This window comes from Nylanderia fulva, unplaced genomic scaffold (genome assembly GCF_048542155.1).
Source record: "Nylanderia fulva isolate GAGA-0341 unplaced genomic scaffold, ASM4854215v1 Scaffold45, whole genome shotgun sequence".
NCBI classification, from domain to species: domain Eukaryota; kingdom Metazoa; phylum Arthropoda; class Insecta; order Hymenoptera; family Formicidae; genus Nylanderia; species Nylanderia fulva.
Window position 1 is genome coordinate 705803 of NW_028190532.1, and position 26995 is coordinate 732797.

The 26995-nt window shown below is 38.3% G+C and overlaps 1 protein-coding gene across 6 annotated transcripts in view; it reads left to right on the forward strand.

Moving 5' to 3' along the window:
• The window catches only part of nAChRalpha6 (nicotinic acetylcholine receptor alpha6), a 226627-nt gene that overhangs the window by 84807 nt on the left and 114825 nt on the right, over positions 1–26995 (forward strand). For all 6 annotated transcript variants that reach the window (XM_085486606.1, XM_085486601.1, XM_085486604.1 and 3 more), the window contains exon 5: positions 12949–13058. In XM_085486606.1, coding sequence (XP_085342732.1) covers positions 12949–13058 — 110 coding nt within the window. The remainder of the gene's footprint in view (positions 1–12948; positions 13059–26995) is intronic.

Here is a 26995-nt window from a genome sequence, read left to right on the forward strand (position 1 = left end):
TTGAAAGTGAAAAGAGCGATCGTTTGAAGTGATTAAAATCAGGACGAGTATTTTCTCGATTCTGTGAACAATCGCCGAATAATCTCTCTAACGTAGAATTTCTAGCTACATATATAATGTGTCTTTTAATTCTACATTCTTCAATGTTAATTTAAATTTTAATTATAATGCATAAATGCATTTGAAGTCGCGTAAAAAATAATAGGGTAATATTTTTTTCTAGTATACTGATCCAGACACAGATGTAAAAGTAAATGATTATATACACATATATATTATATTCATAAAAATTATTTATATTAACAGTATTTATTAATTACGAGTGTACATTTTGCGTTTTGTATGTGTAATATTAAATTTTATTTAAAAATGTATAACAACATGAAATTTACTCGGGATCGAAGAGATAAAATATAGCATTTCCAGGAAAATAGCTTTTGTGATCCTCCATTTCATCGCAAAAGGTTAAAAGCAGCCGCGTGCCATGTAAAAAATTGGAGCGCGTTCCGTCTCGCGCATGACTGCATTTACATGCACGCGGTATGTTTGTCTTACGAATTGAAAATTATTAACCATACTTCTGTAAACGCGACGGCGCATACAGTGAAAGGGACAGATCGCAAAGGAATGATGACAATTCGATAAGAAAACCGAGAACGGAACATCCGAGAAACGAGCAGTATATAGTATATACGCCTAACATTTTTAACAAAGAGCTGAATCTCGGAGTCCGCTTGTGTAAAAAATTCGGAACAGAGTTTGACAAGCGGAAGAGGACGGCGCCGAGTTCGTGTCCGATGTTCCCAAGAAGTTCGACATGAAAGCTGCCATATACAAGAGAACTCTCCTCCGTATCTCTCCAGACACGCCAATGGAGAAGCCCCACTTGCAGATTAGTGTTGCCTCATACATAAACGTGCTACGTATTATATTTCCCCAAAAGTTTCCTCCGCACTTAGCGATGGCTTCCCGAGATTGTAGCTGCACTTTGATGCATCCGTTAAAGCACGCGCGCGCAATTGCATCCCCGATGAAATCAAGAATGCGATACACACGAGCAAACGAATTTACAATTTCCGACCGTGTCTCACTTGCTTTTACGATTCGCATTTATATTCTCACTTTAAATCAACCGATACGAATCGCAGTTTAAATATTTTTTTGCAAACGCTACTTACCACAATTGTTTATGAGATGTAAGTTTTTGCGATTTGAGTGCAAAGTCAATTACATGTAAATATCTATTTGTGCGTTTCTACATATGAGGACAAATTAAAAGAAGCGCGCTGTCAATTATTATTAAAAAATAAATTCTGATAAATTTTCTCCAGAAAAGAATCAATCAATTTCTGAAACTGTTCCTAAACTATTCAATTTGATTCGTAGAGAATGAATTGTCTGGAGGAGACAACGCGTCGTTCCAAATTTAATTAATTCATTGGCGGAAGCGTCGCTACTGCGTGTCTTGCTGTCGATATAATGAAATAATGAGAAAATATGAACGTAGTTACGAAGCTCTCTGCGTTTGCTCTTCTAATTGATTATTTCAGACATTCTTAATTTCAAAAGATTCTTATCCGTTCATTCTTTATTCCGGTAAATAGATTCCTTCCTTACTGCTTCCACTTTACCTGTGAAACATCTTTGCTCACACTTTCTAAGATAACGATCCCGATTAAATGATCGCGAATTCACGTACTTAATGCAAAGTTCGAAATTAAACCATCCACTCTCTCGGCAAGATGCGATTTATGGCAGAATTAATTATTTGGGCTGAATAAACGTCGTATGGGCGTCGTGAACGCCTCAAGACACGCGCTAATTAAGTAAAAATATTTACGTAATAAATGGCGCTACCTACGTGTTCAAATTCAATGGAAATAATCTCGATCGATCGGCCAAGCCACGATTATAGCTCTATATTGCTTTAAATGGGGAAACTTATTCTGAAAACTCAAGTCGCCAATTACTAGGCGCCTTTTCATGCACGGAAATCCTTCGTTAGACGAGAGTTTGGGCCGCTCGAGAAAAGCTCGAACGCAAACTCCCTCTCCAAACCTCTCTCTTTTCCCTTTTCTTCCCTCTTTCTCTCTCGCTCGCTCGTTCATCCCTCGTCAGTGCATTCGCAATTTCATCGGCATGCAAATAAGCAGCCAACGCCGTATCGTTCGCAATAAACAATTGCGCTATCGCCGCTCGCTTGCAAGTTATTTAATATTATATTAGGAGAATTGGCTGGCTTTTCTCTCTCCTTTCTCTCTTGTGACGTGCTCGATCGGCGCGTGCACCGCATTTCACGCGAGCTCGTTTAAGTAAGTTTCTTCACTACTACTCCCATATAATTGAATGAAGCTGAATATTCTCCTTGATTTTATTTGTTTGCTACAATGATAGCGGGAATAATTGCAAGTGTTTTAGTGTCTCGATCGATATTGCGAAATATGACGGAAATTTATACGTTCAAAAAATTAATTCACATTGATCGCCTATAATATATTAATATATACATACATACACGCGTAAGATGTACTAAAATCAGATCCGTCGCCGTGTACGCGCGTCAGTTTAGTGTTTCATACCGGGAGATCCCTTATTTCGATCTTATGAGACTAATTGTAAATGGTTTACAGAATGTTGCTCTCCACCGTTCCTGATATCGCGCAGCCAAAATTTTAGTAGAAACAGCCCCTGCAGCTGTCCGTACAGCGTGCCGGATGCCTCCGTAGATCCTGTTAACGTTTCGCAAGCAATTATCCTTAATTGCCGTGTGCATCCAAAATTTTGTTGAACTGCAGCGGTGCTTTCCCGTAACACACCGCCCTGCAGGACCACTCAACTGGCAACGTCACAATTTCAGCAGTAATTATCCCTAATTCGCGCTTACATCCAAAGTTCCGGTGAAGGACGTGCAAGCTCTCTCACCGTAATTGCATTATCGTCTTCTTTAGCGAGGTAGATTAATTCATTTGTATACACTATCGTCAAATTTTTTTTCGATCGATTAATTAAGAATTTTTCACCTAAAATACGCCGTTCAATTTTATTCATTGTCCGAAGTAAAAAAATTCATGCGAGGCAAATTTATTCGCGATTATGACTACGAAATTCTCGGTTCATGCCTCGGGGACACTAGCAATTATATTGCTATTCTGTTATCCTTCAATTACACTACACTTGAGTCGCTGACCAGAAGCACCTCTCGAATTTGCACTGGATAATATACTCAGGGTGTGATAATTTGTAGAATATTACGCAGAATATAATGCCGTTGATAATTCATTTGCGTTAATGCGCATTATGTGCTAAAAGCATGCGAATATAATTGGAACCTAAATATCTTCTCATAATGAATCTATGGTATTTATTGCACTTTCGATTTTATTTATTAAACTTATAAATTACTAACTTATTAATTTATAAATTGAATGAAATTTTTGTTATTGTTATATACGCATATTGCGAGAAGGAAAATCGAAAACAATAATATGGTTTCAAAAAATGACAAAAACAGTCACAGGCAGATTATAAAATAATTACGTAACCTTACAATTGTTTATAGACAACGCCTATTCAAATTCCTACTTGCAAGTAAACTCCTCGGCTTTAGCCTGAAGGGATGAGAGATGTTACAAAGGGAGAGATAAACATTAAGATCCCATCCATAGATTATAGTACACATGTGTGTTCATTGTATATATGCGCTGCGGTCAGTTGGTTATCATTGGGAGGATTTACAGCGACGTAAACGTCTGCTCGATGAACTCGAAAAGGATTCCATATTCTGAAATGGATTCTAAAGAAAATGTGTTCTTGAAGAACCGTGGAGAATATATATTTTTCTTTTGCAACGGTATTGCGCGAATTGAGAAAATCATGTCGATTAAACGTGCAAGCTCGAAATTTCCAATTATAGAAGTACGAAAGGGAAAGCGGCATAATTTTTGTTTTCAGCTATAAACCATAATGCGGTATCAAAGCGAATGCAATTACATCAATATCGGGTTACACCGACCAATGGCGTGGCAAAATCGCATTGTATTAAATATATCGAACTGTCCGCGGATACCGATTAATGACGAGTGCCCCGTAAGGGATTAACGATTCCGCGAAGTAATGGCTCGATATAATTGCAAGCGAGAAATTAAACGTCGTTTTGTGCAATCACAGCTATTATTACGCACGGCGCGGCGTGGCTTGTGTATACGATCTTGATTTATTTCTGCCATTTTTATTCCGACCGTTCGATAAATCAAAACATAGTTGTCATCTTTTGCAATATTAGTCTGCACTAGAGAAGATTAGATCGCACATTGGAGTCTGATTAACGAGTGAATATCGGTACGTGGTAATGCTTATCGGACTTACGAAGCAGGAATTAGTTTTTAGCTAATAACGTTGCGGTAAGTTTGGAACGGTAAGCTTGATTAATAATTGCGGGCGTTCGCTTGTGCGCAGTCGTGGGCGTATAAATCTTACTCGCGACATATGCGAAACGTTGTACGTACGATATATGTATATATATATATATATATATATATATATATATATATATATATTATACGATATACGAACAATCTTTTATCAAATTTAATTTCATTCTACTTCGTGCGCAGCGTACACGATGAAATCTCGTTGCGAAGAATAGCGTTGCGCGACCCGAGGCGACCTTGATGCTCTATCGTCTTAACTTACAAAATTGCTCATTTGCTTTTTATCAACGAGGGATCTGCGTCTGGCTGTCTTGAAATTTAAAGAAACTTTTATTAAACATATCTTTCGCAAGAACGAGCTTCGCTCGTAAATTATCGTTCGTAAATCCCGAACAAAAGTGAGGACGCGTACTCACGTAAAAATGAATAAGAGACAAGACGCGGAATTCCGATGCTTTATAAGAAGAAGACCGGTAAGACCTTCCGCGAACGTGCACTTTCGTGCCCGGTGCATGAAACCCTCGCGAAATAGACGTCGGACGTGTGTATTCGTATGCGTGTATCCGGCTACCGTGCAATCCCCAACTGATACGCGGGCATAAAGCGAGGTCGGGATTTGAAAGTACAGCTTACGTGTCTTTTCCGCGTTCCTTGTTACATCCGAGATGTGAAACGAATAATGCATAACAATGCATTCAAGATGAAAAAAAATCTCGCGAGAACATAAAACGCCACGGTGGATAAAAAGGATGGAAGTGTAGAAAATTTCAATCTTGTGTACATGGTACATATACGCACATCGGATAGATGAATCCTGTCGAATCGTTCCGCGCACGCGCGATTTTTTCAACGAAAAGCACATCGGAGTGTACGCGCATCTGTTGGATCTGTAACCGTCAAACAGACGTCGGGCAACAAATTATCAAGCGTGTCAATATGACTAATTGCAAGCCGCGCATACTAATTATTGTCCGTTCTAAGCGCGCGCCCCATTGTGACGTCTCGTCCCATCAGACAAAATCCATCGACACAATGGGAGATCCCGAAATCATCATCGTTCCGTTTAATATTAATTGACGTTAAAGCTCATATACAAAATGATGGTTTCCGCGCAATTAGACTACCTGTAGAATGTCGCCGTTTTCCGCGCGTATTAATTCCCTGATCTGTACCGTATTTCCTGAAAATTGAATTAATCGCCTCGTGTCGCAGCGGGTCCCACACACATGGCAGACACGTATTTCACACGTCCGACGACGACGACGGCGGCGACGACGACGGTCTCGTTAAAATCATGCTCGGCGAGGAAACCAGGTGTGCTCTAACAATGTCCGTTGCGCTTAACCGAGATTTGCGGCTTATACTTAAACTTTGAAAAGCATTATCCCTCATCTGGTGAAAAGTCACCGGGCTAAGCTAACTATATTTTTGGTATTTAATTACTCGCAGTTCTCTCTCGCGAGGCTAATGGCATAAGTAGGTTGAAGGTTTTGCAAACAAGTGCTCAGAGTATGTAAAATCCAGACGGGAATAATTCATAGGGATAAGAGGGACAAAGAATGAACAGACACTACTGCACTTTTCTCATCGCTTTTTCTAAAATCCATCGAATATTCTTATCGTGATTATTTTTTTATTGCATCAAGATGGATCGCTAGGAACTCTCCAGAAACTGTTGTACATTTTTAACACACGCTGTATTTTAAATTACTGGATTAGATAAATAAATGATGTGTTCAGTCTTTTCTCTCTCTTTCTCTCTCCTTCTCTTTCACTCAATTTCTTCCTCCTCGAAGAAAACAATCCGCCACAACAAAACGTTGTTCGTCGCGTGAAGCATCGAATCTTTCCGTTGAAAAATACGGATGATTATCTAAGATATGAAGGTTATATATATGTGCATAAAATACGAATCCTCTTTCGGAGATTGTAATGTTACCACACGAATTATATACATTTCACGAAATTAACAATTTAGACTAAATATAAATTTAACGTATAAGACGGGCAACAAGAGCCAAATCGCGGATGACAATGCGTTATCCTAACGAAACTAAATAATTTTCCGTTAGAATTAAATACCGGTGCACAAGGCACCAAATTTTACTTGGACACGGCCAAGATTTTAAAATATGAAATAATCTCATATTTGAGATTTAATTTCAATACCCCCTTTAACCCCCCTACGGAAAATAAATAAATGAATGCAAGAGAAAAATATAGATCCGAAAATCGCTGAATCGGGAATCGAACCCGAGACCTAAAATTTAGACTAATATATAGGGTCTCGAATGTCATCGTAACCTATCTAAAGTCAACCCACGCAAGTTAACTGGGCAATCTCCTTCGCCACATAATCCAATAATTCTAATTATCCTTAACGAGATCAATAATTTCTCCTGTGCTATTCCTCGCTACGTGGTGATATAACTAAACTGGCGAAATTTCTAGACGTCATAGTATGCCTGGATTATCCGACAAAAACGGATGTTAATAACTTTAGGATTACTAGGCTTCTTGTAACGCCAAAATGTAAAACACGTAATCAGAGTTAACAAGAGTGTCCTATGCATGGCAATATTATTTATCTGCAAAATGCAAAATTTCATAATTTCCCAACTATCTTTTTTATTTCGCAGATAAAAATCTTTAACTTCCTAAAATTATTTTTCGTCGAATATGTTTTCTCTTTTTTTATTTTTCAGACGTTTATGATTTTACATCGCGCTCTGTATATACGACGTATCATATTTCATCTCCGTGCGACTATGTTGTATTTGTTGTAACGTAAATCTATATGTGACACTTCGAAACAGATGGAAATCATTTTTATACTACGCCTAGCGTATCACATAGAATATAGAAGCTTCGAAATAGTTGAAAAATATAATGGATAAAACGGTCTACACACTATATATTTATATATATTGTACACACACATATATATATATATATATATATATATATATTTGTGTATGTATTATGCATGGCGAATCCGTAAGGATTCAGCTTAATAAGATTCGATATTGCAGTTGACAGGCAAATATTTACAGAATAAACGCAGCGGATTAATCAGTGCGATATACGCAGGGAAAAGGAAAGAGATTAAAAAAAGTGTGTGTTAAAATAACACATGAAATGAAATAAAATGATGAATAAATATATATTATGCATTATTGTACGAAAGGGAGAAATATCGCTCGGTTGGTTCGCGCAAAACCGTCAATTACTCATCGGTAATTCACTCTGCAAAGAGTCGGAGCAGTCGAGCGCAAGAGGTGCTCTTATATGAAATGGCTAGATGTAATTAATTGGCGTAACTTGATCGCAGATGATTGCATAAATCACTTGCATCAAACTTGGAATATATATATATATATATATATATATATATGTATATATATATAGCGCAACCATCGTAATTTAGTATCTTGACTCGCGGACGAATCCGATCCTCGGAATCGCCGCTCTCTGGTCAACGCGGTGTCACGAGGAGTCTAGGTAGGGCTGCGGTTTTGGAAGATCGTCGTACTACATATATAGCGGCCCCCGACCTTAACCCGAAGCACGCGTTGCATTAATGCGCGCGCGAGGGGGCGGCAGAATGCATACGCCTACCCATTGTGGCCATCCGAAGACGGATAGTATGTGTGCGTAGTTAGCCGCACATACTATTCTGGCCACGATGGGAAGAACGCGTCCATAAATTAGGGGCTTTCTTAACGCGTTATTTAACAAATTGAGCACGAACGTCGCGCTTGTTTCCTTCTTTTAACGTGAAATGGAATAAAGCGACTTTTCCGCTGCTTTTAAATCAACCGAGGAAAAAATTTGTATATGAAATTTCTTTCGTCATTGATTCTACATTTATAATATTACGGGATAAAGAATTCACTTTTGTTTCACGTCAATACATCTTTGTGCGAAGACGGGCTGTGAACCACATGCCACTTGTCCATTGTGACAAACACTGCTTGTGTATACAACAGAAAGATATAAGAAATTGCTACAACACACCGTAACATCGTTGCAGGTCAATAATGGCTAAAAGTTTGATTCGATAAAAGTTTCCCTTGTAAGAGAAAAATATACTGGCTTTCTAAAAGTTTTCTCTTTGATAAAAAAAAATCTGTTGACGATGTACTTCGCTTTCAATCACCGCCAAGCTTACATAAAGTTTCTAACAAAATTGTCTTTCTTCTGTTATAATTATCTTAGTTGTCATGCTTATTTTTACAAATATTAATTTATATTTTTGAACGATTCGCTATTTTATCTAAAGTTTGTTTATGTACGCAGATGCTGTTATGGATTCTAAAAATGTATAACTTTATACACGGTATAAAAATTTTTTACTGTAATCGACATGGACGCTATATCAGTGTTTATTATACGTTGAGATGTTTACCTAATCCAAAGTTTAATAGGGGTTTGCCTTCGATAAGACTCCAAAGTTTTGTCACGGAAAAGTAGCTTACAGCATTATCGTATTTTTCTGTTTAATCGTTAGAGTTTCGGGCGTTTTCCCTTGTGAATCATTTCAGCTTCTACATCCCTCTCTCTCTCTCTCTCTTTCCCGGATAAAAAGTGCAGATTTATTTGGGAGAAACAAAAGTTACTTATCTAATTAATCAATTTATATTTTTCTCTTTTTACATAAGCTAAAAATTTTTTACATCCGAAAGCGAGATACTTAATAAATATATTTATATATATTTTTAGATATACAATTTTTTTCCGGACACACACAGCTTACACGATTTTTATTAACAGCTCTTGTTAGTAACACAATCGTGGCCGATGACCCCATTTTTTTCTTCTGCATCGCTCTCATCGTTCGCTTTGATGTGGAAAGGGTTCGATTATAGCATTAAGGTAGTAGCTTAACGCCCCGGATGGCGGAAAACGCGAGAGTTATGGCTCGTTAAGTATTACGATACACAGTACATAAGGAGTACAAGAACGCGAAGTTAAGTAATAACGTACAAAGAGTATTCGTTGTAAAACTAGCTTCATGAAACAATGCGACGCATTTTTCCCCTGGAGATTTTCCGACCAACTTGGAAACTATGTTACCACGTCCTACATAACGCTATTACGAGAGTTTGTGCCTTAGCACGATATTAAATAAGTAAATGTAAGAAAATCAAGTAGAGTCCTATCCTTAAAAAAAATCGATATATTATACCTATAATCGTGTTATTAACAAAAGAAGGAGATATTTGAAATTTATTCGCTGGAAGTTATAATATCATGCCAAAATTGATTTTTACTTCGTCAAATTAATGACAAAATATAAATTATATTTTGACTGATCGTACTATCGTACAATCGGTATTATTCGGCCTATTACTAATTATTATGTGACAATAATTCCATTGATAAACGTGTATGTACTTAACAATTAAAATTTTTTACGTTTTTATGTTAACTTGTAGATTCTTGCAACTTTATTTCTAATATAATATATTAAAACATGATTTTTAATTTATAAATTAAAGGGAAATATATTTTTTCGATTGTAAAATATATTATTAAATTTTTCAGATTATGATTTCACATTGGTCTATACGAATGTCTTTTTTACATAATGGAAATAATCTTTTGATAGGATTTAAGAATATAAAGAATGTCTTTCTCTCTCGTTTCATTAAATTTTTTCCTCGCTCAGATATTTAATAATTCACTAATATCGAGTCGCTTTTTATTCTCAATAATTTGTCATTAAAAATGGTTGTTATGTTTGACAGTAGCATTAAAATATATAGGTTCCGTTAAAAAATATCGACGTATCGAGTAAAACATTTATTGCTTTATTTTACAATACCTCTTTTTAGACTATAAACAATATTAAAAAAGGGGGCCAAAATTTGTGGCATACGAATGATTTTTTTTCGGCAAATTATGGCATAGAGGGAACGGAAATCAGCAGGGTATTTTCAACGATATTGGCGTAATTCAACACGACGAGTATAATAAAATAGACGGTCGTTCAACGTGAGAATGAAATTTTATTTTTTCGGGAAATGTCCTCTTCGTTGAGTGTGGCGTTCATTATACGTCGCGTTTCCGTGTGTCATCGCGTCGGGGGATACGCGCCGTAAAAGCAAAATGACGGCTATCGCGCGGAAACGGAACTCTTGAAAATCTCGACGCACCGGCGCGACGAGAAGAAGGGAAACGAGTCGACGTCGGGGCCGACGAGGATGGATACTTTTATCGCGTCGGGGCGCTCTGAATTTCTCGTTTGTGCAATTCAGCCGCGTAATCTAATGAGCAAACGCCGCCACGGACTTACTGCGCGGGCGCGCGCACGTACCGGAAATTGAAATATACATTATAAAACGTGTTGCCGCGAGTGCGCTTTCTATTCGCGAACGAAACCAGGTCGCGCGCGCGCGGTCCCGCGAATTCGCGAATTTCGCACCCGCATAGGATAAGTCTGCATGGTTTTCCGCGATTCGCGGCCGACTGTTTCGTGTCTCGGAGAGTGAATGAATATTTAGCGACAGATACGTGACTTCGTTGAAAATATCCGTTGAAGGGTCGACGGTTTTCAGAAGGAGTCCCGCGCTCGAGCTCTCCCGCCTTCGGACGGACGTGACTCGCTGCCGGGAGAATATGATTTATCGAGTTTGCGAGATATACTTCCAGGTATATCTTTTCCCTTCGCGTTTTGACCGGTATAATACATTTCTCCGATAATAATTTTTTTCGTATATAAATCGCGCGCTCTTTGCAAAAGAACGGAGAGAGGATTAAAAAACGTTTACGGTTATATCGTATGGCGCGCGAGATGATATATAGAGTTACATTCTCGCGTACAAGCAGAGCGATAATTCTAATTTAAATTTACTCGCGCTTGTCCGTATAATACTTTCGCGAGGAGAACGCAGTGATATTATTACTGTTATTTTTGTCCAGTTATCATTTCGTACCGTATGTGCAATTTATCCGTATACCGCGTTTACGAGAGAACACGCGCAGCTTTATCTTCGCGCAATTACATTATCGCAAGAGAATCGCATCGTGGAAGAATAATTCGCGTCATTATCGAATATCGTGATTGTGAAACGCTTCTTCGCGAGAAACTTTAATCGTCCAAGTTAAACATGATTTATAAACTCCATTGGCACCTGTCTGCAATGACAAGAGACTGTTGTCGCGAAATCGATGACAGTGAAAGGTGTTCCGCTTGTTTACTCCGACTTAATGCGACGACAGGGAGAGAGTTCATAGTTGATTTTCCACTGGCAGTTTTCCACGAAATTCCACGATTTCTTCCGCTCCAGGTTAGCTGGTGAAACTTTGTCGGCGAATTTACGCGGATAATTAATCTTTCATATAACAGAGATTAATTAACTCATGCAAATTTATCCGTAGTCAAAAGAGAATAAGGCTCCGGGAATTCTTCGGCTCGTATTATACTTGTGGCTACCTGAGAACGTGTGATACGCAATTTGAAATTATACGTAGCGCGATGTCATTTTGAATTCTATCGAAATTTTACAAAATTAAATGCGAAAACAAACCGTAAAATTATAATACGGATGACAATATATTTTGTATCAAAGCAATTAAAAGTAAAATGACAGAAAGCAACACACACACGCCTATTTAATTTATCGAATATTGAGCGTTACGTTAATTAAATTAAACGAGTTTTCGACCGCAGAGAACGGCCTCTTGCATCACACTATATAAAATTTTATCATAAATTATTTTTATTCGCTATACAAGATGTGGTTGTACTATTTATGTGCGCGCTGGAGTTCGAACGCGGCGATAATATAAACGTCAAAGCGAACGTTAAGCACGCGCGTATATCGATTTTATAATTATATTACTTGAACAGAGGAACGAAAATTGAAAATTACGCGAGCATTTATTTTGCATAATGGGGATTGGTCGGAGGAACGCTCATCGCGTTTATTAAACGGGGAAATTGTACTTATAATTAGATCCGAATTAATAGTGCCTCAGATTATCCATTTTATAATATTTTACATATTATTATTAATTTTTATATTTCTTGTATTTAGATACTTATATAGATACTATACATATAGTACAGTAAATCAATCGTCAAGTATATGATGATCGTTTATTTTTGTGTGTTTCCTAAATATTGATCTTACAAGAAGAAGTTATTTACTAGAATAAAGATCCTTTTATAAATGTTTCTATTAAAACTTGAACCGTTTTACTAGAAATCATTTTTAAAAATTTGCATAAGACTGTAAAAAAATATTCAACTTATTAAATAATCGTTATATGATGATTGTTTATTTTTGTTTCCTAAATTAATGATCTTATAAGAAGAAGTTACTTACTGGAATAAATCTTTATACATGGATGTTTCTATTAAAGCTCTCAGATAGAGAGACCGTTTTGCCAGAAATTATCTCTAAAAATTCGCATAAAAAAATATTCAACCCATTATGAAATTTAACACTCTGTTTATGAAGGAGGATTTAAAATATGATTTTCTCTAATTCTTTTATCTTTCTGTGCGCAGGAGTGGACAGACTATAATCTTCAGTGGAACGAGTCCGAGTACGGCGGAGTGAAAGACCTTCGAATTACGCCGAACAAGCTTTGGAAACCGGATATCCTCATGTACAACAGGTAATCTGGCCTCGTTACATCTGCGTAGCGATTCTCATTTTGTATTGACAAATCAGTAGTCTCGACTAATAACATTTTGTCAAGAGTATTTCAGTCTCGCACGCGCGAGAGAGGAAGGGCGTCAGTCTCGTAATAGAATTTTTAATTAACGCGGTCGGCTAAAACGACGCGCTCATCGTGTAACGTAATCATTACGTTAATAAAGTATCTCTATAATAAAAAGACATCCGTAAAATACGCGCGTAAACTGATTTTTCAAGGCCACAGTGTTGAAATTCCGTGAAAAAATTCCGCTACTTTGACATGATTCCGCGCGATTACGTTTGATTTGCGTTACGTTTAATTGAACCGAGTAAAATCCAGGCAACTTTTAATCGATAACAACGATATAAAAGCTTTTCGCGCTAGATATCCGAGAATACGCGATAGTCAAGATGTAAATGAAAATATTCGACGAAATCGCATTACTATTTACCATTTTCTATTTTTTATTTACCATTTTCGCGGAAATGTTCGAAAAGTTTTGCTTCCATGTAAAATTTACATCGATTAATAGCGGAAACCCGAATGAAAATCGTGAAGAAAAAAAAACGTACGACTATTACCGTAAAAATAAAAAAACGTGCGAATAATTTGCGTCCCGAATGCGCAACATACGTCAAGTTCTTCTGCCGGACTTAACGACTACCAGTACTACTTATTCGGAAGGCATAATAGTCCTTGCCTTCTGTGAGAGAGAAAAAAAAGAGAGAATTAAGATTTTTAAGAATGCTTTTTTCAGAAAAGCTGCGACGGCTAAGAAATAGCGCGGCAGTAGCGCCACTGCAGCAAAAGTTTTTTCATTAACTTTAAGTTCGCTCCCTCTCCGGAGAGACTCCGTTCGGAGCGTAAATTATTTTCGATGTACCTCGTACTCTTCTCACGTGCCGTTACGGTATTACGAATGTAGTATAAAAAAAAGAAAGAAAAAAATCGAAGGGTACGTAACTTTTATTCTAGTGTTGCTTCGCATCTCTTATTTAAAAGTATATTATATACATATATTATATATACATATATATTTTTTTTTATTAAAATCCCTAAAGTGCATGTGTTTATTTGAATCCTATAGTAAAAGAGCCGAGTATATATATTATAATATTTATATACTTGTACTCTATACTCTATGTATATCTCTTTACATTTTTCATTTGTAAATATTGTATCCACGTAATTATTGATCCCGATCGTAGAAATCTCTCTTATCAGATCGGATCGGCTCGTTTCTCGCTTTCGTATTAAAACTCTTCTTCATATTTGGCGTATTTACGTCACTTCGTGAATATAACGAGGCACGAAATCGCGAAGCGAGTCGAGCCGAATTATTTCGAACGCAATTATTACGCAGATTTTAATTGAAAGGCTAGAGTAACGATTGCATAAGTATACCGATCATTTTCATTTCGCAGATAAAAAAATACTCTAAAGTTGGCCACGTCGTGGAGAACGGAAGAAATGTATTTTTGAATGATCGCGATTTTACTAGGCTAAAAACCAGCAACTTTTTCTTGAAAAAAAAAGAAAAGAAAAATCAGAATTACGTCTGCGAAAATCGTCTGAATCTCTTCTTCTTTCTCGAAGTGATCGACGTGACCAGCTCGCATTTTCAGCCATTCTCTCTATCATAGCCTCTAGAATAATTAGTCTTAGGTATTTATAGGCTGCAGAGCTAATACATATAATAATACAAGAACCAGCGGGTCGTCGTACGTGAGTGCGTTTACGCAATTCACGTTCGATGATCCGCAAAATTAATACGCCGGTCGCTCGCTACCAGCCGATTCGCGCGAGAACGAAATAGACGTGTAAATCGCGTAATCGAGTTGCTTCATACGTGCTCCGTTCGCAACGCGATCGATATATTAGTCGTATATGTTTCCTAATCGCCCGACCGCAGAGCGATCAGACGGAACGGAATGCGATCTACTGCAAACAATAGACATTTTGATAATAGGCGAGAAATAAATGTGTATCGAATTTTATTTAATTTCTTTTTTTTTTAACAAAACCTTCATACAACATATACACGTACTATTATACGCACCCATTGAGTAAATAATCCTATCGTGATTAAAAACAACATACTATACGAATAAATTCCGACAGTTTAATTATAAAAGCGGATGAAATAACAATGTTTTCATTTTGAAATTGAGAGCAGCAGCTTCTCCCTCCATCTTCTGATAGACGTCCCGATTATTTTCGATTCACTTCGTGGATTATTTGTCGTTTGACTCAGGCGTAAATTAGATATTCGTCACCGACTGACGGCGAACAATCGATCTCGATGACAATCAAATGCGGTTAGGATTGTAATCCATTTCCGGAATTAAATCTTGAGACAGCATGTATAGCATTTTTCTACATGCAAAATTTCAGTTTAGAATCGTGTATTCGAGAATTATGTTTGATCTGGTGTAATAATTTCTTCTCCGTACATTATAATAATTAAATATATAGAAAGTGCTTATAATGTTGTAAGAAATTGTTATATAATTGCTCACTCACACAAATAATAGTTATGAAAGATAATAATAAAAAATGAAAGATATTTAATGGTAGAATGACTTCTTTGAAAACATTTAAATAGACAAGTAAACTACATCGGGAATTAAATAATAATAAATAAATAGTAGTAAAGAGAGAGAGAATAAAGTTATATTGTAGAATCGCTCATGAACAACTTTGATGCATTTCTCGCAGTGTGCGAAAGGTACTAAAGCATAAAAATTGTAAACAATTACAACAATTCAAATATAAAATTCAATTACAATTTATTTCAACTAAAATACTAATTTGTAGCAATGAAATAAGCAAAGTCAAACGATCTCTATTTAGTCTTCGGGAACCGGCAAGAGAGGTAAAGTGCGCCACGGGAATACGGGTAGAGAGACATAATATATGGACCGAAAGTACGATGGGAAAAGTGAAAGACAGTAAGTAGAAAAGAAAGAAGCGGTCAGACAGGCCGAATCCACCTCTGACCGCAACTAACAACTGGCCAAGTTGTTAGCCGCCCGAGGCCGCGGCGAGAGAGATTCCTCGCCGGCGCGCTGGTAAAGTGTGCGGGATCGCTTCAATTAATTAAAGTCTCGTCTCGGCGAAACTTTGTCTTTGTGAGTACCACGAGAGCGTACAATAACTCCTGGACTACCGGGATAGCTAACGAACTCTTGTAAACGTGCAAACCGGATGGAATTATTTTTTGAAAAAAAAAACATAAAACAAAACAATAAATAAAAAAGATCCTTAATAAGAAATGGGACAGGACGCTTCATCTTTCGTAAATTAAAGGTTCATCTTGGAAACGAAAGTTAATGAAAACAGTTTGGATTTTGAATTTCTAATCTGCGCGGCGGTTTCAGATGACCGCGAAGCGTGAGCGGTGGTTCGTTAATGGCAAGTGACACTTGAAATCAATGGGAACACTGATAACTCGACGAGTTAAACTTGGATTTGGACGGGTCTCTCCAGCGATCATTTTCAATTTGCTGCTCGTCCCTCCGCGAGCACCGCGGCATCAATTTGTAATGGACGCTTATTGTTTCGACGGTTCGCTGTAACGCGGTTTGTACGTCCCAGTGCGATCGAATTTATTCGCAATTATACGTTTTGCTGACGAGTTGTTTCCGCGAAGATGTATCTTAATATGCGCTGTAAAATTTCTTCAGAGTATAATAACTGCATGCGTACACTAAAAACAGACATAATAATATCGCTTAGAATATATTTTTAAATAACACCGATTTACAGACTGATAATATTTTTAATCTAAAATTTGGAATAATCTTTAGTTTTGCAATGTATTTTCAAAATTTTACTATGTACCTACTCTCTAATCATGCAAATTATTAATCATAAAGTAAATGATAAAAAAAGTATTTTCTCAGCCTTATTCGAAGCGCCGAAGACGCATAAATCGTCGTTTGAAATTACACCGTCGATTTTCCGATAAATATGTCATAGACCGTTAAATCATTTAACTTATGTGCGCCCATTATCGACTAGAAAAATTTATAGAGACCTCGGCCGAGGACCGGCTTATCATAGCAGCTGCGCGAGATCTACCTGACATTTCGTATGACTCCGATAGCATCCCCTGCTACTATATTCAGAAAACAATCGCACCGTCAAATTGTCGACGAAACAAGCCCACCGGGCGGATGATTTACGCGCTCGCCACCGTAATCGAACTTTACATGAAGCTCTCTGTTTATCGAATCGAAGCTGCCATTTCGTCACGTCTATTATTAAACGCGAAAATAACATTTTGATTTCACTTTTCTTAATTCTTATCTAATCGACTTAATTTCTAAATAAGTATTATGTTAATTTGCTATTTTGGGAAAATTATACAATTTGACATTATTGCATAAGTGTGTCATATGTTTGTTTTTATGTAATTAAATATTAGATAGAGTCTTTGAAAAGCAAAAAGAGAGCTGTATTTATTTTATAAAAATTATATTTACTTTCTAGAATAAATATTTGATTTTATATAATAATAAACTTTAAATTTGATCAATTGTTTACTAGATTCTTTCATTTTGCCCGAGAGCCAATATTACTTTTACCTCCGATGCTTTGAAAGTTCCAACATTTAATCCTCGCTATTCTATCGGCTCTTCGCCATCGCGAACTATGAACAGGAAGCAGATTATCTCATAGCGATGCATCCCACGCGTGCTTGTATAAAGAACGAGTCCTGTGGGCATCAGAATTTCGAAGACACCGGTCCCCAATCCTGTTAAAGAAGTTGGAGTGTAAATAAGATAACGACACGGAGGGTCCGATGGCGTTTGTGTGATGTGGTTCCATTTTGCAACGGACCCCGGGGAACGGTTACGAGCCGGTCCCTCCAAAGGGAAAAGGCGCTTTTCCCCGCGAAAGCGAATCTCGAGTATCCCGCCTGAAGGTACTTTCGGGCGTTACCGTCGAATTTAAGCCGTCGTTAACCTACGGGGTTAAGAGAGCCTTCGGTGCCGGGCGTGCGCGCGGCTCGTAAAATCCGTTTCGCTTGAACACCTTCCCGGCCTCGTAACTACATGTTCACCTCGCAACCGAGCAGCACATCAACGAAGCTACTACTGAAAAGTATATGAAGCGACCCGCGGTAACGGTTCGGCTCGTGGGCGAAACCTTCGGTATATCTCCTTGAGGAATTGAAATAATCCCGTACGCTTCTCGTCTCGTAGAAAATACAAGTATTTTTCGATTATTTGCTCCTTTTTATTTTTTATTCCACACTCGTCGAAAGGATTTATTTTTTTATTATACCGATATACTCCACAAAAAAAATATACATATAATATGTATACATATATATTTTATATATATATATATATATATATATATAATTGTTGGATGAGATGAGAATTAAATTTGTAATCTGAGCGCGCAAGGATTACTTGGCCTTATTCGAGTCCCATTAAGATTAAACACGGATTAGAAGATATTTTAAGAAAGTTTGCACGACGTCAAGTTTCTTAATATGATGTATGAGTGTGAATCCACACAAGAGATTGCATTTAATAGATGTCGGAAGAATGGCGAAATTTTGGTGAGGTTGCGACATGTGGAAGTCTAAAGAACGCTGATAGGCATCCGATCGCATTAACACATTGTGATGCGAATTTGATAATGGGACACGATGCATGGAGGCAAGTCACGATGTGGCTGTCCATTCCGCTGTCGGCGCGACCACATATGCGAATATTATATGAGCCACAGCGGAAACGTGAACCGCCGCAGAATTCGATCGGATCGGCGCAATATGTTCTCGAAATCTACTTGATCCATCCAACAGATAATCCAATCCCGCGCTGGATATTCTCTCCCCGTTTACATAAGTGTATATAGGTTTACCTGTATAACAATCCTCCGCGCGCGTTTCATCAAAACGAGGACGCGCTCGATCTAGCTGTTACGATTTTTGGCCGAGAGAGAGAAAGAGAGATCCTATTCTGATCTACATACTTGATCCGGTTATTTAATCGAATCACGCGCTCTCGAACGAATGCGGTCGCGATTCTATCGGCCGCCATCCTGGGAATACCAGGGTACATAGAACACACAGTCCCTGTCGTCCGCTGTTCCGCATATATATATATATATATATATATATATATATATATATATATATATACTATTTCCCCGATCTACATACAAATATACGGTCTCGTAATCATTATTTACTCACGTCGGATTGAGGGTGTGTTTGATTTCGTCTGCTGAATCAATGCTGCGCGAAATGTATCTCCCACATTTACGTCTCTCTCTCTCTCTCTCTCTCTCTCTCTCTCTCTCTCTCTCTCTCTCTCTCTCTCTCTCTCTCTCTTTCTCTCTCTCTCTTTTTTCTTTCTTAAAACTGAAAGTCCAAAATTGAAATTGAAAATTGAAAACGCCGTTTTTCGATATACAAAAAATAATCAAGGAATCCACCAAACACACCAGATCAAACGCGAAGAAAGCTTTCGCAATATTATGGAAAAAAAGAAGAGATAATCAACTATATAAGAGTTTTGAAATGCTTTACTATAGGAAGAATACTTCTGATAATATTGGTGAAATTTGAATGCAACATAGACGTGACATATCAATTCAATTTATTCTGCAGGCTCTCAATGTATAGTTATTCAATCTCCAGAAATACATCTGCCCTGTTATCGAGCGTGCAATCGAATTTCGAACAGGAAGCTCGCATTTTGATAACGTGACGAAAATTTCCACGATAATTATATATATTGTATCACAATTGTTTTTGCAAATGATCGCATACCATCTCCAATCTGATTCGATCTCGTTCGGCGTTCGACCTCTCTTCGAGAACATAATCGGCGTTTAATGCCTGCGGAAGTCTAAAGACCGGGATTCTAAAGCGCGCTCCTTCGGAGCTTTGCTTCGTCGACGTCGAGAGCGAATACGACGGTCAGCGAGCGGCAGGTAGTAATTATGTGAATAATTAATTGAAACGCGACGTCAGGCCACCCCGTTACTGCGGGCCACCGCATGACCCAGGCCCGGTACCTGCTCGCTTCTATACGCGCATATTCGTCGCCACACTCTTCGATTATTAACCACGACGCAAATCCTGATGATAAGAACCCGAGTCACGAATCGGACGGGAAAAACGTCTCTGCTATTGTCATTTCGATTATAGTCTTTCTCCCTACCCGCTTTTCCTCTCTTCCTACGAGATATATCTATATGATAACTTTACGTCCGCCGAAAGGATCGCGCGCAAGCTGTCTGCAAGGAAATTTCTCGCTTCTCTCTTCGCGGAGAGACAGTCGGAGAAATCGAAGGCATTAATCTAAAGCTTTGATATCTCGCGTGAAAACATTGAGCGTACAAATGGCGACATACTTGACAAAGTGTATCTGTCAAGCCGTGAATGCGTGCTATATGATCGGTACATCTTCGCGAGAGGACTTTTTCCGATGGGCGTGTCAGCCAAAACTATCTCAGCAACAGCCTCGATAAGTGTAGACGTATACATTTTTCACATTGAATTTACGGCTCTCGTTTAATCTTGGCTTTCCGGCTAACGCGTCGCGCAGTTATTATTAAGACGGATCTCATCGTCTGAATAATAGGTACTTTAAAAGTCGAAAATCCATATCATTTGCAGTATTCACATATTATAATGGTTTATCGCAAACCATCCATTCACGCGAATTAGGACGACATCGCGCGTCGTCTCTCTGTGATTTGGCGCCGTTAACTTTCCGACAGTTCGCTCTCTCTCTCTCTCTCTCTCTCTCGACGTTTATGACATACAGGAGTTTCAGAGCACCTCGTTACGTCGTTGGTACTATTTGCTCAAGGGAGCGCAATGAGCGAATGGACATTACATACGTGCACAGGATGGTCCAAAATTTTCATCTATGCGTGATATAATAATCTGAATTAATTTAGTTAATTTGCAGTCAATGCTTTTTTTTTAATTTATTTAGATCACTTCAATATTCGCGATATTAAACATTTGAGCAATTGACGTGGATTAAAATTTAATTGAAACAAATTGAAAAACAGCATTTTTACATCTCGTCACTCTCTCGTTTATAAATAAAAACTATTGATGTATTTTTATAAAAGAAAATCGATTGGCTAAACTCATCCTGCTGACACAAAACGTCTCTCGTACATGCATTAGTTGACACGCCCGTATATAGTATATTTCGGGATATATAAACGAAAGCGAAAAAAATTTAAGATTATAATTTTCGATTGATACTAGATTGAAAATCGTAAAACATCAGCATTCAGGATGTGACTTTTACGTGCTATTTTATTCGCCGATATACGTGACTCGGATCTCGTAAGATAAATTTATCGTGGCGAAAAAAGCGGAAGGGAGCGGGTTCCGTGGCAAGGTCGGTGAAACCCCAACCGTCCTGGATTTAAAAAAAAAATGGAAGGAACACCAGACCACCGGCGGAAAAAAAAATCCGAGTAAACTTATTTGCGAAAAAAAGAAGGAATAACGCGCATTGAGTCCTCGACAAGAGTCAGAATGACGACGACAACGACGACGAAGACGAAGACGACGAAGACGACGACGTTGACGAGGATTAAATCGATCAGTCTACGCGTAAACCATGAAAACGACGCGAAGGAGATGTCGACCGATCAATTCGGGCCTCGAGGGCGTAACCCGAATTCCACGTTTGACATTTCAATCTTCATGTGGCGAAGGTGCTTGGGCGGATACGCGGCTCGTTAGTCGTTGCATGTGTCGGTTTATGATAAGGATCTAACGAGATTACGGACAGCGCTTTGAAATCTCTCTCCACGAACTAAGACGGGACTATCACTGTCTGTCGTTTGTGCTTCCAGTAATGTGTTTTTTTCTCTCTTTTTGTTGTGCTTTCTTACTCTGGCACGCAGATATACATCCTCGTACGAGGAAATTCGCACAGAGTGTACCAGACTCTATCACGCAGACACTTCAAAGTGCACCTAGTGATATGCGTATATATATATTTATATATACATACTCTATTGTAGCTGGTGATAATTTACAGGTGGATAACTAGGAAATGCTGTGTCGTGCTGAGGAATTTATTACGCATCTCGCTCGTCCGTCTTTTTTCTATTTTTTTCTAATTAATCTGATACGGAAGAGACTCTAAATTTGTTGCATTCGTAACTTTGTAGCTGGAATGACAATTTTCTTCTCTCTAAAAACAGTGTTCTTACAAAAATACTATATGTATGTTTGCTTCTTACAAAAATATCATACTCTCACAATATTCTACAAGAATAGACTATGTGCTCCTTAAAAAAAAAGAAAGCAAGATAGCTCGATCGAATCAATCACGAATTTAAGGGAAATTTAAGAATCATCAAGAAATATTTTAGTTAGCCGCTCATATAAAATTCTGCATATATATAAGTGAAAGAAAAATAGACTATTGTATCGATGAAGTGCGAGTACCGGCGTTGGATCGATCGAATGATCTTCGATATATCGTGTGTCAAACTTCAAACCCGTCAGTTCCGAGATTCGCAACACGTTCGCGCGTGAACAGGATATTTATGCGTCACGGTGAATTTTTATAATCGAAGACGCGAAAACGTCCATGTTCCTCGTTTCATCGCGACGCGAATGATCGACGTTTCGAAATTTTGCAACGCTTGCGCATATAGTGCCATCGGAACTAGTGGTTACATAGAGTATCGGGGCACGTTGTTGCACCGCCAGGCGAGACTTTTCCCGTCTCATCGATTTATCATATTTTTATATTCCTACTGACCCGATCGCGTAATATTTTCACCTTTACGCGCGATATTTACGCGGCATACGCATCAGCGCGACGATACTCACCGTAGACGCATCGAAACCTATAATTAACGTTGTACAATTTTCCTTTTTCTTTTCTCTTTTTTTTTAGAAAAAGCATAAGAAAGAAAATTTAAAATAAAAGACATTAATTTTTTTTCTACTTACGCTAATTATTCAAATCTGCATTTATTTTTCAAAATGCATTATGCAAATAAAAAATTTCGCCCTTGCAACTTTGTGATATTTTATATATGCATTAAATCTCCTTGTAAGATATAAAAATATTTTATTATTTTATGGAATTATATAAAATTTGATAAAATCTGATATAAATCTGATATAAATCCAGCAGATTTATAGATGAGAGATGACCGGAGGTAGATAAAAAATTAATCAACTTGCAAAAGCATTGTTCATATATATCAATATATCAAAAAAATTTTTCTACATATACGGAGAATATTGAGATTTTTTATCGGCTCTTTTTGTACGGCATTTAAACTATGTATTCTTGCTTTCGCTATTTTATTTGAAAATGATATATTTTAGGAATGCGTTTAATACAAGTCACAGTGCATCTCGATACCGTTTTCGTTATTTTTCAAAACGAACACCATTAGGAACACAGAGAGTTACTAGAGTTTTATTCATCGACTTTAAAGCGCATCGCAATAAAATAATTGTGATAATCGCTGAAGCAGCTTTCGCGCTTTAGGGGAAGTTTTTAATTGCCCCTAATAATAATCTCTCCCCCGCTTTTTTTCCGGCTACGCGACCAATCTCGTTCGCCCCGGATTAACGCGCACGTTAAATCAGTCTTAAGTACCCATCAGATATTGTTTAAAAGATACATACAGCGCATAATGGAGAGCGGACGAGATGGTCGTTACTCGCGGAACAAAAGGGGGTTGGTTGGTCGCCTACCATCCGAAGCATGCGACTTACTTGTTGCTCACGTCGGGGAGCGCTCGCCTCTTCATGAATATCGCGATCTACGAGGGCGAGGACGACGTGTAACGTAAGCACGAACTCTCACGGATGAACAAAGAGAGAGAAACGAGACAAAACAGATACACACACACACACACACACACACACACAGGGGGTGAGACGTTGGGTCAGCGATCCACAGCGAACAGAAATTTATCCGAAAAGCCCGACAATAGGCATCGCAGTGGGATCCGCCTTTGTTTGACGTGGAACAATCGACGAAAACGCCCCTCAGAATTCGCGAACGCGACGGCGCGTGGACTTTGATGCACGTCCCGGCGTAACCGGAGACTGGAGCTGGAGTTGGAGCTCGCAAAGCGAAAGCCAGAGCGAGCGAGGAACGGCTCGATAAACATTGTCCTTTAATCCCATTTGGCCGTGTGTCCATTGTCGGGATCCACACAGCCGAATATCCTTCCGCCACACTGTTTCCGAACCGTTTCAAATTGTTATTTTATTTACTTTTCTTTCGCGCTTTTCTCGATTATTATCGCGCTAGATACTTTACGACGAACAACGACGTGACTGTTTCCATCGTTAATGAGTGTACACGTATACGAGACGCGCGAGAATATAATCAAGTTTCCTGGAAAAAATTATCCTTTTATTTATAGTTGTGTGATAAAATTGAGGTTGATGTTTTCTTTTTTAAGCAATACTTTGTGAAGCGCCAATCTTGATTACAAATTCAAGTCATACAGCATAAGATATTTTGATCATTAATTTTTCTGCTTCTTCTTCGAATTGAATTAATTATTTAATTTTTCCGTCAACTTGTAATCATTTATTAATCGAATTATTCCTTTCATAAAGATTGCTGCTTCAAGATCCTACCAAAGTACTTTCATTGGTATTTATAATGAATGTTTATTAAAAAATTCAATCTTTAATTATACGAGATCTGTACCGAGGAAGTAAAATTAAATTTCTATTATAAGATAAAGTTCAGTTGAAGCTTTTTAAAAACAAGGTTTTATTATTTTTTTCTCAAACTTTAATTTATCAAAACTGTAGGTTCAAATTCCCATTAAGATCACTATTTTTTTTTTAAATTTGTTCTCTAATATCTGTGCTTGAAGCAACATTCGGCGATTCCTGCGGATATCCTGCGCAGTTCGCTTCCATTATTGTTATTTCGAAAGCCCAATTCACACACGGACATCTTTGCCATCGGAAATTGAGACGTTCAAGATCGGATTTTTCGAACAAATACTCGACGTTCGCCGTTCAACAGAGGCGCTTGCTTAGGGACTCGGGTAAAGTGTACATAAACCTCCCTTCGCGAGTTACGCCCTCGTAATATTGCGATAGTGAAGCACCGAGTTGACCCTGAATTTTGTTTCTTTCTCTAGCGCGGCTCTCCTCTTCTTTTTCGCTCGAATTTTCGGCGCTAAGCTCGAGATAAATTCATGGAGCAACGCATCCTAATTCGCATCGCCATAAAATAGGCGATATTTAAAAGCTTAATGTGTTTTTTTTTTTATTTGCGCGAACCTATATTTATAATTATCTCCCGCTAATTGAAAGCATAGATTATACATGTGTAAAGTACGAGAGCGAATTAGTTAATTCGGCGATTATCTATTAACTAATGGTAATATCATTACGCGCAACTTTGCAATATTCAATATAAAATGGTGTTTTTAGAATTCGTGTTAAATATTCTTCCGCCTCGTCTCACAATCTCGTTGCTGACAACATGTGCCAACAATGCTAAAACGATTTCGTATAACGACAGTTTGCGACGCGCTCGAAAATTTCTTACATTCTTAACCGCCCTATCCTGGACAAGCCATCCTGAACAAGTACTTAACGTCGAGCAATCGTTAGGCATTCAAGGGTACTTTGTTTCTCTTCGAGCGGAAACTTTTGCGGTCACTGTTGTGATAGGATCGAAAGATATTAACGAAAACTTGGAAGTTTGCAGGAAAGTTTATAACAAAGCGGTATCGAGTGCAATGCAGTGTCAGGCTAAATTGTAACTTCCATTACACGGGATTACGTTAAGTTACATCAAGAGTGTCGCGCAACTTTCTTGATGCAATGTACTACTTGTCAGTGGATAAAGTGGAAGCGAGAGATAACATACTGTATGTATAATATTACTTGTCTTCATTAAATTGCTATTCGGAAAATAGTACACGTGTTTCATTCATCGGCGATCGGTGAAAGTTTACGGGAATAAAATGAAGAAATATTATATATTTTTATTTTTATCGTCGACGAAATTCCTATATGTATGATATCGCGTCGTTGACAAGATCGCGTTATCGCAATTCAGAATACGTAATCAGCTTTCTTGTCAACGCCATTTCTCTAGCTCACGATAATCCGTCGATCGAATATCGCCATTAACCTATATAGATACTAATGCGCCCTTCGGGGATCGTTAATTAGCCCCTTACGATTCGGTCATTAAATTCCATGCATCGTTATCGCGACGTCTATTGGCCGGATCGCCAATAATAACGTCCGATGAGGATCCACGTGTGCGGTTTCTCACGATCTCGTGCGTTAATAAATTTGCAGCCGCGAGATATATTTTCTCGCTTCGTAGCTCATTAACACGCTTTCGCGCAATAACGAAGCATCGGCAATAACGGCCCCAAAATGCACATACATATTTCAGCCGGGCATATCGCGCGCATAGATTTTCGTAAACACGCGGTCGGGGAACAAATGACAGCGCGGCAACGGATAACGAAGTTATCCATAAAAGGCGGGAAACACACGATCAACAAAATCCAATGGCCGGTACTCCGCCGACACGGTTTCGCTCCGTCGAGAATTAATTAATCGGACATACTTTTTCGGGGATGCGAGGTGCCCCGTTTCTCGTTAGTCTTCATTAGCCACACAACAACGACGACAATGCCGCCTCTATCTATCCCTCTCCCCGACGCGCCTACGTCGGAATTTAAACGCGCGCATTAGCGAGACCGATTTTTTGTCGGACTGATCGGTTTTATACGAAGTCTATTTTCTCCGGCGTGGCGTCCCCGCGAATTCGATTAAACGGCGCGCGCGCGCGTTAATCGACGTTGAAAGAGAAACGTCGCTCGCGGGTGAACTAGGCCAAATGACAGAACACACAAAAGCGACGATATATATCGCATTCGAT